Source organism: Pristiophorus japonicus, chromosome 16 (genome assembly GCF_044704955.1).
Source record: "Pristiophorus japonicus isolate sPriJap1 chromosome 16, sPriJap1.hap1, whole genome shotgun sequence".
Lineage (NCBI taxonomy): Eukaryota > Metazoa > Chordata > Chondrichthyes > Pristiophoridae > Pristiophorus > Pristiophorus japonicus.
Window position 1 is genome coordinate 53,446,527 of NC_091992.1, and position 12,969 is coordinate 53,459,495.

The 12,969-nt window shown below is 41.5% G+C and overlaps 1 protein-coding gene across 2 annotated transcripts in view; it reads right to left on the minus strand.

Annotated features, from left to right (window-relative positions):
* Nucleotides 1–12,969, minus strand: part of LOC139226504 (lysine-specific demethylase 2B-like) — a 193,431-nt gene that overhangs the window by 77,476 nt on the left and 102,986 nt on the right. For both annotated transcript variants that reach the window (XM_070857335.1, XM_070857334.1), the window contains exons 6-7: nt 7,379–7,417; nt 1,792–2,525 (exon numbers count right to left, since the gene is read on the minus strand). In XM_070857335.1, the coding sequence (XP_070713436.1) occupies nt 1,792–2,525; nt 7,379–7,417 (773 nt within the window). The remainder of the gene's footprint in view (nt 1–1,791; nt 2,526–7,378; nt 7,418–12,969) is intronic.

The window sequence follows — 12,969 nt, forward strand, 5'->3', positions numbered from 1 at the left end:
TCCCCAACCCGAACCAAACCAACCTCCCTCCCACCACCCCCCCGACCTGCCCCGTGCTCCCGACCCACCCCCCGGATCGGACCCGACCCAACCTGACCTCCCTCCCCCTGCCCCCGACACGAACCGACCCGCGCTCCCTCCTCCCCCCCCGACCCGAGCTCCCGACCGCCACCCCCCCGGACCGGCCCCGACCCGACCCAACGCCACCTATCTGTAAATCTGGTGCTGGGGACGGGCCCTGCCAGAAGTCTTGGGCCCGGCCACCGGGCCCGGCCGGCCAGCCTCCCCCCCCACCCCGTTCAGCCTCCCCTCCTCTCCTTTTTCTCCTCCCTTTCCCCTTCTCCTCTCTCCCCCCCCCCCCCCCCCCCGCCTTTCCCCTTCTCCTCCCGGTGCTGCAGTCGGTAAGTAGAAAATGTTTTATTTATTGATTTAAAAAAAAAATTATTTCTTAATTTTTTTTGATTGATTTATTGGTTGATTTATTGATGTTTTTATCATTTATTATTGATGATGGCTCTTTATTTGTAAAACTGAAGTGTCTAATGTTTGTAAACTTTCTTTTAAACCCCCCCCCCCCCCCCATTCCCTACGCCTGATTTGTAACTTACGCCTGATTTTCTAAAGTGTAGACAAGATTTTTTCCAGCGTACAAAAATCTTCACTTGCTCCATTCTAAGTTAGTTTGGAGTAAGTTTTCACGGCCGAAACTTTGAAAACAGGCGTAAGTGGCCGGACACGCCCCCTTTTGAAAAAAAAATTCTGTTCCAAAGTGAAACTGTTCTAACTGACTAGAACTGGAGCAAACTAAATGCCGAGAATTTGAATTTCTAAGATACTCCGTTCTACACCAGTTGCTCCAAAAAATCAGGAGCAACTGAGGCCGAAACTTGGGCCCATTACATGTACAGTTTTAATATAGCAATGTCAGTTTACTATAAGTGGTGCAAATCAGTTTTTCCTATAATGTGTGTTTATATTAATATAGGAACATGGGTTTATTTTTAAATTTTTATCTATATTTATGAAACTTGTAATTTAAGTCATTAAAAATTACATAAACATACATAGACCATAAATAGATTTATGTCAGTTGTGTGTACTTGGATATGTTGCAGTATTGAACAGATAATTACATTTCTAGCTTGTTAAATCTTTGAAAAGATTCATAATACAACATGCCATCATTTTTGATATTGATTAGATCACTTGCTCAATAAATTAAACTCCACAATTTGATTGCTGGAGGTTGTTAATATGATATTCAGAATTATTTGTTGCATAGCAACAGGCCACTTTCAACTTTAAATTTATCAAGCAGAATTTCGTGGCCTTTATAGGCTGGAAGAAAAATCTAATTGTAGATCTTTGAGGGTTCTAAGTGGTAGGTCTGAGTCCAGATAAATTCATGTTTTCCTCTTTTGTTATATTAACATTCAGAATGATAGAAACTTAACATAATATTCCCGTGAATTTCCCCATTATTAGAATTCAGAACCCTGTACAATCTAAAACCAAATTGTACAATAGTGTCTAAGAAAACTTAGTTATGCATTCATTAATTAGGGTTCAACTGTACCGTCACTTCAATCCCTTTAATAAATGGATGCCCATTTAATTTTTGTTTTCACAAAAATTGTGGCTCTATTTAATTTCATGAGAAAGTAAATTAATTGCCAGAATTATAATTCTTGACAAAAGGGAAGAACTGAAAAATAGAAATCAACTCTGCCAGTGTGTGATTTGAAAGAACTTCAGCAATTACAATACACTTCTCACATTACTGACACTTACCATTTACTCCAGGTCTTGCACACTCTCATACAGATGCACAGGTCCCTTTGGCTGAGGTACCTGAATATTGCCAGCCACACCTCCCGTTGCATCACGTGTTCTGAGCCACCAGCCAGTGGTAGAGAATCAGGTTCAGGGCTATCAGGTGGAGGTCGCACCACATGCCGCTCCATTTGAAATGGCTTGGGAGGAGACTGCACAGGGAGTTTGCTTAGTATCTGAGGATGAGGCAAACCTCCTAGAACCTTGTGACAAAGCTGGCTGGATGGTCCATTTTTCTTCTTCAATGAAACCTCCACTGTCCTAAAGGAATTTGTTTCAATATTCTCCCCTCTTAAGGAATAATAGTTATTTTCTCGAACCTTTGAGGCCAAAGAAAGCAAATTGGATTTTGTGTTTCCTGCGTTCTCTTCATCTTCATCCTCCTCTCCCTCATCATCTTCCTCACTAAAAATATCATTTGACAACCTTCTCAGCTTTGACCTTTGGTTATCTCCCTTTGCAATGGACCTTGGACTAGATGCCCCACTGCTTCCTGCTGATCTCTGTAAGCTGGATTCTGAACCAGAACTGGAATCGGAGTCAGAATCGGAACTGGAGCTCGAACTGGTAGCTTCATTTCGGTTGACACGTTTCATCATTTGTCGTATCCGTTCTATCCTATCTGCATGCTCTGATCTTTCAAGGTGATTTACTTTATTGGATTCTTCAGAATCAGGAGTCGTTTTCCGTTTCTAAAGAATACAAAACAAATTAAAAACAGTTTTTAAAAAAAATTCTAAACCTTCAAATACAAAACTTCATAACTCTGCAAAAGTTTTAAAATTATTTTAATATAATTACAGTAGGCCTCAAATGACTAAACAGCCAATTGTTTTCCACTTCCAAAGAGTGGACCTCTTCCATTTAGTTTTGTTCAATGTGCTAAAACAAAGGATCGGTACTTGAGGTAGGCTTGAAGATTTGACTCCTACGTTTGACTAAAGTTCACAAATTTTGAGTTTGAAATAAATGAAGCCACAGTGGATTGTGTTTAATCGAACATTTTTAAATGTGGGATTCCTGCCAAACTAAATGCTGCCATATTGAACACTGGAGTATCAGTGAAGATTCTCTGCTCAAGGGCTGGACTGGGACTTCAACCCAGTTTTGCCACAGAGGCTACCAACTGAGCCAAAGTAAATACAACTGAAGCAGTTTCAGTAAGATCTACTTTATTTACTGGCCCTGAATGAAAAAAAATATTGTGTTGGTTTATGCACTCATTTGCTCTCTCTCAACTTGTTATTTTATTTTTAAAAGACTGCCAAAAGGAACAACTTACAAGACAAGTCTAGGCAGGATAGAAATAGGAGACAGACCATGATTTTCTGTTGGTAAAACTGTTGCATTGTACAAAATGGTGCACTTTCACGGATTGCAGTTAATGTAATCAAACACAGCTCAGGTCCTGAATTCAGGCTTATGGATTGGATGGGAGGGGGGGAGGGGGCGGGGGCAGAGAGAAAGAGAAGTTGGCAGCGAGTTAGAAAAACAGATTTACAAACCACTTGATCCGAAGTTATAAGATAATCAAGTAGGATCTATGAATTTAATTATGACATAAATTTAAAGGTGTCCTGTGCTACATATACATAGCAATTGGGACTATATTCATTATTAACTAAGCTTTCTGATACCAAAATGAATATTAAACACTATGTATGGCCTCTACCTCAGTTATGCATATATAATAGCAAAAATGCTTCATTTTTTTTAGTAAGATCGTCTCATTGTAGTTTGACTATGTTTGTTATACAACATTTTGCTTGATTGATATGCTTAACTGTAGACCAAGCAGAACAAATGATACTTTAACCAAAGTGATGTTGATACCTTGCTACAAAAAAATTAAGGAAATCGAAAATAAAAAGCAGAAAATGCTGGAAACAGTCAGCAGGCCAGGCAGCAGTTATGCAGAGAGAAAGGTAGGGATACCGTTTCAGATCAACGACCATGGGCTAAGTAATAACACTCTCGCCTCTGAGTCAGAAGGGTGTGAGTTCAACTCCCACTCCAGAGACTTGAGCACAAAATCTATGCTAACACTTCAGTGCAGTACTGAGGGGGTACTGCAGTATAGGAGGTGCTATCTTTCAGATGAGGCATTAAACCGAGGTCCTGTCTACCCTCTCAGGTGGAAGTGAAAGATCCCATGGTACTATTTTGATGATGAGCAGGGGAAGCTCTCCCCAGTGTCTTGGCCAATATTTATTACTCAACCAATATTACAAACAGATCATCTGTTCATCGTCACATTGCTGTTTGTGAGATCTTGCTGTGCAGCAACTGCATTTCCTATATTACAACAGTGACTACACTTCAACTGTACTTCATTGGCTCTAAAGCTCTTTGGGACGCTTTGAGGTCATGAAAAGTGCTATATGAATGCAAGTCTTTTTTTCTGATGAAAGGACATCAGCCTGAAACGTTAATCCTATGTTTCTCAGCGTTTCCAGCATTTCTTTGCTTTGATTTCACAGATAACTACTTTGCTCACAAACTATTTAAAATGTAGATACTACAGAAATGGCAAAAATATCTAACAATGTTCCATTTTTTTTTTAAGAAAGTAGACCTTGCTTTACAGCGTGCAACAAAAATGTTATAAAAGCAAAACATGAATAGAATTGTATAATGCCAAAGCAGCACAATCCAGAGGACAGAATTTGTGGCAATGTTATACTTCTACTCTGCAATGACAAATTAAAAAGCAGGCATGGTACATAAATATACATTGAAAATGCTATAGACTACAGATCAGTTAGGATCCTTTGGGAACATTATTGGACTGAATGGTTGAGCACAAAATATTCTATATACTATAGAAAATGCACCGATTCCCTTCTCTGGAAAACTGAATTGGCAAGTCGTACTTAGATTATAGTACACCAAAACGGCATTTAGCATACCTTTTAAAAAAAATCTATGAACCATAAACAATGTTTTATGAGGCATAACAGAATACCAGTATTTATTTCAGCAGCTACAATGCATAAACATAAACCTGTACAGAGAAAAGTGCTCAACAATGTTCATTATTCAGCTAATCGATAACAGCCAGTTAAATAATCTAACCATCTTTGTTGCAAGACAACTCTTAGATAAGGAAGTCACATGGACTGAGACAATGTGTATTATTTTACATATAAATTGTAATTTCAGGCAGGATGTAAAATGCATTGCCCTACAAATTCCATATTAACTAAGATCAGATAAGTAGATCTCTTATGCTCTTGCCAAATTAACTGGAGTGTATCACAAAACAATTAGGTAACAACATTAAGATTTAGTTAAATTGAGTGCAAATTGCTCCACACACAACCCGATTTAGGTACTCTGTACTATTAACTACAGTGGCTTTTGTACACTGCAGTTCTATTTAAAGGTCATATGGATATATGGATTCTGTAGAGATGACAATAGCAACAAGCATCCTCGTTGGATATCCTTGGATTCCTTCCAGATTAATAAAAAATTGGTTCTCTCAGAAACTCGAGCATTAACTCAAAACAAACAAAAAATATTCAAAGGAATACAAATTGAGGTATGGTAGCAATGTCTAAATATGGCCATTCTCAACATACAACATCTGGACTGAACATGAATTAGTCTACCAATGGAAGAAAGGTGGCATCACTACAAACCCTGCACAAATCCAGCCAATTCAGAAAGAATGATATTAAATGAACTGCACACTGCATGGTCAAGAAAGAGTGTTGGATGTCAGGACTCCAGGTTACCAAGCAGTATGGGAGAGCTGATTATCAGTACCCAGGCTGCTGAAAAAGTACTCTGTTTCAGTCAGCTGACTCATAGGTAGCCAGAAATAGGCATCGGAAACCTCAAGGATGGACTTGCATTTGCTAGAAATTCTGTAAAAAAAAAAGTTCACAAAATTCCAGCAAAGCATCCTATGATCAGATGAATCCAGAATGTACCTGTTCTTCTGCAATAATGATTGTTACCCGCATTTACTACAGTCCACAAGGTCAGGAACTAGCTCCTCATCTTCTGGAATGGAGGACGACTTCTGTGTATTAAGAAATTTCATTTCATTGACTGCAATTATGCACAGGTACATCTGGGAGAATATTCCTGTACAACGAGCAAGATCCCAGCTGTTGTTGGCAAGGTGCGAGACATTCCAGCATGGCAAAGACCTGAATGATACATGCTTGTGCAGGATTTGCTAAAGAAGCAACAGGTCAGTGAGCTTGAATTGTCCACCCATTCTCCAGATTTAAACCCCTACAGAGTGGCTTTGTCATTTGTCATGGTTGTGTGAATGCTCAAAAGGCCAACATCTCTCCAGCAACTCTAGTAAGTGATCCAAAACAAATGGCGGTATAACTCATAATCAGTGTTCCTGATCCTAGTTAATTCTATGCCCAGGTAATGCCAGATTGTCACCAAACAGTAGAGTATCATGGATATTGCTTTTGGCATGTTGGGTACAAGGTCTATTGGCCAATATTCATAAAAGTAACCACACATCTCAAGGTGTACAAAGAAAAACTGACCAGCTCCTATAAACACTAATAGATACACATTACCCTCCTACATATTAGCAACTGATCCAACACATGTTGAAAATAGTTTTCTTTTTTGTAATCTTCAAAGCTCTTTAGTGAAACTTTTTTTTAATACTTCTGATATATATATAGATCCTGATACCTTTCCTTCCCCTCAATAGTCTGTTGGGTAAATTTGCAGCCTGGAGTAGTACTAAGCCATACAAAGCAAAAGGTCACAATTGGCTTCCTTGTGCCTGGGCTAGGGTGGCCAGGTCTCCTGGTCTGGATTGCTATCCAGAGACCCCTGCAGATTAGTTCATGGTGTAATACAACTATGGTGAAACAGCCACACACGCACGCATCAGAAGACTGCTAGAGGCCACAAAACTGTACCCCAGCAACAGAGTTAGTACCTTCAGGAGGAGAGGCTAGAAAATTAGAGGAAATAGATAGTGCTCAGCAGCAAGATCAGACAATTCTTTCCATTCACAAGGTTGATGAGAGAACTTTCCATTCACAAGGCTGATGATGAGAGAACTTTGCACTTATAAGTTATCAGATCAATTTCATTCATGGAAACACTCACCATAACTCACTCCTAGCTAGGACAGAAGATTTTTGCATTCAAGATTTAAGAACAACCTAAACAAATCAAGATGCAACTGTATGTGTGCTGCTACATCTTACTAAATTATCTGACCACTCAAATACTTTTGCATTACTAAAATAGCCACTAACACACTCAACTTATAAGAGCAACTGGTTTAAAAGGTTACTCAAGAGTGGAGTATTTCAATTCATCGAGTTTGTGCAGCAACTGGCCTTTGGAGTTAGAAAATACTGAAATACACATGAGCTCTTTTACAACTGAACAAGCTTTTACAATTTTAAAAGGATTAAAACAAGTACTAATTTATTTTAAAATCAACCCTATACTGATAATTTCACAAACTTCGTTGTTATTTTAATGCAGGTAATCAAACCAAAACTATATACAGGGTACATGTAATTTTTAAAAGCTAACAGCCTACCTTCCTCTTTTGAAGTTTGTCATCTTTTCCTCCTCTTAGCTGAAGAAAAGAAAGAAGCACATCCATGAAAATTAGACATTTTTATGAAACTCGTTCACTTTGTTAAATTATACAACATGGCTTACAAAAAATAAATTACACATTATGGGTTTAGCCAGAGATCTGTAATAAAAAATGTGGACAGTGAATAGAAAGCTTCTGAAATTCATGACTGGGCAAATTGCATTGTGAAAATCATTTGTGTCATTTACTAAATGAAAAAATTAGAAACATATGGAACATGGGAACAGGAGTTTCATTTCAGCCATGATCTTATTGAATGGCGGAGCAGGCTCAAAGGGCCATACGGCCTTACTCCTGCTCCTAATTCTTATGTTCTTATGTAGTCCCTCAAGCCTGTTCTGCCATTCAATAAAATCATGAGTGATCTGTGACTTAACACCATATACCCAGCCGCCTGTGCCCCGTATCGCTTAATACCTTTGGTTACCAAATATCTACCAATCTTAGATTTAAATTTAACAATTGACCTTGCAGCAACTGCTGTTTATGGAGAGTTCTAAACTTCTATAGATGTGTGAAGAGAAAAAGATTAGTGGACTAATATGTAGGTCCCTTGCAGTCAAAATCAGGGGAATTCATAATGGGGAACAAGGAAATGATAGACCAATTGAACAAATACTTTGATTCTGTCTTCACGGATGACGACACGAATAACCTCCTGAAAATACTAGGGGACCGAGGGTCTCGCGAGAAGGGGGAACTGAGGGAAATCCTTATTAGTCAGGAAATGGTGTTAGGGAAATTGAAGGGACTGAAGGCCGATAAATCCCCAAGGTCTGATAGTCTGCATCCCAGAGTACTTAAGGAAGTGGCCCTAGAAAAAGTGGATGCATTGGTAGTCATTTTCCAACATTCTAGAGACTCTGGTTCAGTTCCTATGGATTGGAGGGTAGCTAATGTAACCCCACAGAGAAAACAGGGAATTATAGACTGGTTAGCCTGACATCGGTAGTGGGGAAAATGTTGGAATCAATTATTAAAGATGTAATAGCAGCGCATTTGGAAAGCAGTGACAGGATCTGTCCAAGTCAGCATGGATGTATGAAAGGGAAATCATGCTTGACAAATCTTCTAGAGTTTTTTTGAGGATGTAACTAGTAGAGTGGACAAGGGAGAACCAGTGGATGTGGTGCATTTGGACTTTCAAAAGGCTTTTGACAGGGTCCCACACAAGAGATTAGTGTGCAAAATTATGGTATTGGGGGTAATGTATTGACGTAGATAGAGAACTGGTTGGCAGACAGGAAGCAAAGAGTGGGAATAAAACGGGTCCTTTTCAGAATGGTAGGCAGTGACTAGTGGGGTGCCGCAGGGTTCAGTGCTGGGACCCCAGCTATTTACAATATACATTAATGATTTAGATGAAGGAATTGTATGTAATATCTCCAAGTTTGCAGATGACACGGAGCTGGGTGGCAGTGTGAGCTGCAAGGAGGATGCGAAGAGGCTGCAGGGTGACTTGGATAGGTTAGGTGAATGGGCAAATGCATGGCAGATGCAGTATAATGTGGATAAGTGTGAGGTTATCCACTTTGGTGGCAAAAACAGGAAGGCAGATTATCTGAATGGTGACAGATTAGTAAAAGGGGAGGTGCAACGAGACCAGAGTGTCATGAAGGTAGGCATGCAGGTACAGCAGGCAGTAAAGAAAGCAAATGGCAAGCTGGCCTTCATAGCGAGGGGATTTGAGTAAAGGAGCAGGGAGGTTTTACTGCAGTTGTACAGGACCTTGGTGAGACCACACTTTGACTATTGTGTGCAGTTTTGGTCTCCTAATCTGAGGAAGGACGTGCTTGCTATTGAGGGAGTACAACGAAGGTTCACCAGACTGATTCCCAGGATGGCAGAACTGACATATGAGGAAAGACTGGATCAACTAGGCTTATACTCACTGGAATTTAGAAGAATGAGAGGGGATCTCATAGAAACTTATAAAATTCTGACGGGACTGGACAGGTTAGATGCAGGAAGAATGTTCCCGATGTTGGGGAAGTCCAGAACCAGAGATCACAGTCTAAAGATAAGGGGTAAGCCATATAGGACCGAGATGAGGAGAAACTTTTACACCCAGAGAGTTGTGAACCTGTGGAATTCTCTGCCACAGAAAGTTGTTGAGTCCAGTTCGTTGGACATATTCAAAAGGGAGTTAGATGTGGCCCTTACAGCTAAAGGGATCAGTGGGTATGGAAAGAAAGCAGGAGTGTGGTACTGAGGTTGCATGATCAGCCACGATCATACTGAATGGCGGTGCAGGCTCGAAGGGCCGAATGGCCTGCTCCTGCACCTATTTTTCTGTTTCTATATTTCTATCACTCTTTGCATGTAGAAGTGTTTCCTAACTGCATTCCTAAAAGACCTGGCTCTAATTTTTAGGCTATATCCTCTAGTCCTAGACTCTCCAACCAGCGGAAATAGTTTCTCTCTATCTACCTGATCAGTTCCCCTTTAACTTTGATGATACTACTCCTTATACTTCTAAATTCCAGGGAATACAACCCTAGTTTGTGCAGTCACACCGCAGAAATTAACACTTGGGGCTGGATTTTCACCGGGTTTTTGACCCTCTGCGGCGAAAACCCGGTCAGTGGGATCCTCGGCTACCTCTTTGCGGCAGTGCTTTCAAGTACCGCCGGGGAGAGGTGCGCCGACGTGCAACGCTGCGGATTGTGTTATCGTCGTACTTTCGGCTCCGTCGACACCTGCTCGTCATGGCCAGAGTACGGACAGGGTCAAGCCGGTCGGTGCAGCCCTGCCAGCAGCGGTAAATATGAAGGTACGTTAAAGTTTTTATTTTTTAATTATTTTTCAGCAATTTAGTAGGCAAGGGTTTTGTGAATGATTTGTGAATGTTTTTTGAATGTTTTTTGCAATTTTTTTTGTTTTTCCCCCTTCCACAGCCTCTCGTGCAACGTTACCGACCCCGGACTAAAGCTGCCGAAACTCGCAGTTTGGGTCGCGAATCTTCGGCAACGCGACTTTACCAATGTACCCAGACATAAAGGCCGAAAGTTAGGTCTAAAAATGTTAGCGCAGCGAAAATGGTAATTTTGGCGTAAAACTAGTTTTCGCCGAAGAACCGAAAATCCTGCCCTATGAGTCCAAGTATCATTTTGGTAAACCTATGCTGCACTACTCGCTCCAAAGCCAATATATCCTCCCTAAGTTATGGTACTCAGAATTGAACACAGTACTCCAGATCTGGTCTAACCAAGGGTTTGTATAGCTATAATTACCCTTGTGTTCTAATCCTCTAGCTATAAAGCCCAGCATTCCATTAGCTTTTTGGATTATTTTCTGTTCCTGTCCGTGACATTTTAATGATCTATGTACCTGAACCCCGAAGTCTCTTTGGACCGCCACTGTTTCGAGCTTTTCACCATTTAGAAAGTACTCTTGATCTATCCTTTTCAGGTCCAAAGTTGATGACCTCACATTTGCCTACATTGAAATCTATTTGCCACAGTTTTGCCCATTCACTTAACCTATACAGGTGCAACGTCCCAAATGCAGAATTCCAAAAACCAGAATTGTCTGAAAACCAGACATTTTGGCTAGTGGTAAGGAGCAGCGGGCGGCGAGGTCCGAAATCCATCAAAACCAGAAATCTGGCACGGACTCGGTCCCGAAGATTCCGGATTTCAGACGTTGTACCTGTATTACAACATTGACTACACTTCATAAAGTGCTTCATTGGCTGTTAAGCGCTTTGGGACATCCTGAAGATGTGAAAGGGCTATATAAATCCAAGTTCTTTCATTTTCTATTAATATTTCTTTGTAATTTTATGCTTCCATCTACACTGTTTACAATGTCACCTATCATTGTGGCATCTGGAAACTTGGATATGGGGCTTTCCATCCCATTATCCAAGTTGTTAATAAATACAGTGGACAGCTGAGGCCCCATCACAGATCCCTGTAAGGTATCACTAGTCACATCCAGCCAGTTAGAGTACCTGCCCATTATCCTTACTCTGTCTCCTGCAGCTCAGCCAATTTCCTAATCAGGTCAATAATTTGCCTTCAATTCCATGAGCTTCAACTTTAGCTAACAGTTTCTGAAGAGGAACGTTATCAAATGCCTTCTGGAAGTCCATATAAATAATATCCATAGACATTCCCCTGTCCACTTCTTTAGTCACCTCTCCAAAAATACAATCGGGTTCGTCAAGCATAACCTACCTTTTACAAATCCATGCTGGCTCTCTCTGATCAGCTGAAACTTTATGTTCAGTCACTCTATCCTTAATTATAGACTCTAGTAATTACCCATCACCAGATGTAAAGTTAACTGGTCTACAATTCCCTGGTTTCCCTCTCGCACCTTTTTTTAAATTAATCTATCGTACTCCATATACATTCAGCCCCGAAGCCAAACTTGACCTTCCAGAGCTGTATTATGTTTCTCAGTCTGGCAATTGCAATACACCCAGCCCTCCCAAAAATGGTTAGCTCTATTCAGAAGTCTATGTGTAAAATAGCCAATTGACATCACAAATATGTACCGTACAAAGAGTCATGTGTGCCCATACAAGAAACCCAATCAATAAGATGATATCAAAGGGGCTAAATTCCCCCGCGCCCTGTTTGGGGGCGGTAACTTAGTCGAGGCGGGACTTCCTGCGCCTGGTGCAGAAGTCCCGCCCTGCCAAGAAATTGCGATTACCGCCCCCACAGGAAGTGGAGCGCAATGTCACGCACTCCACTTCCTGTTGTCCTGTTGGGGCGGATTCGGGGGAGCTACTCGGGCTTCTCCGTGTAGCGCTGACACGTTTCAATGCCCCTCCCCTTCCACTAAAGGGGAGGGCCACTGTGCACTCTGCAGGGCCTCTGATGGCCTCCACTGGCCCACCACGATGGCGGCCCGGAACACGCAACAGAAGAGAGCCGACCACTGAGTCGGCCAAAACTACAAAATGGCGGCATCTCCCCTTTAGCCTCCACCCTGCGAGCGGATGTTGGCCCATTTCGCAACCCGTGAGACTGGCACTGACACTGCTTGCGACAGCCTCGCGGGGCGCTGGCTATATCTCGTGCAAGCCTTCTGTATGATGGTGCTGCGCAGGAGACAATTGATTCGACGTCATCGCACGAGGAACCTCAGAGCACGTAGGATGATGGGCAAGAGGCCTTACCCACATCCGGTATATTGAGACAGGCATTCGTACCTGCACCTGAGTGATGCAGATTGTGCAAGAAGGCTGCGTTTCCACAAAGAAGTTGTAACCAAGATCTACGAGTTAGTAAAAGCAGACCTGCAACCTAGAGGCGTCAGGACTACTTTGTCAGCTGAAGTGAAGGTTACAGTTACATTTTCATTCTATGCATCTGGATCATTTCAGGCCACAACTGGGGATGTGTGCGCCATTGCTCAACATGCAACACGTATCTGCATTCGGCAGGTGACTGCTGCACTATATGCCCAGAGGAATGACTACAAAAAGTTCCCCATGACCACCCAGACAATTCGTGAAAGATGCTGTGGGCTTCTCCAGGATTGCTGGCTTCCCAAAGGTACAGGACTGCATT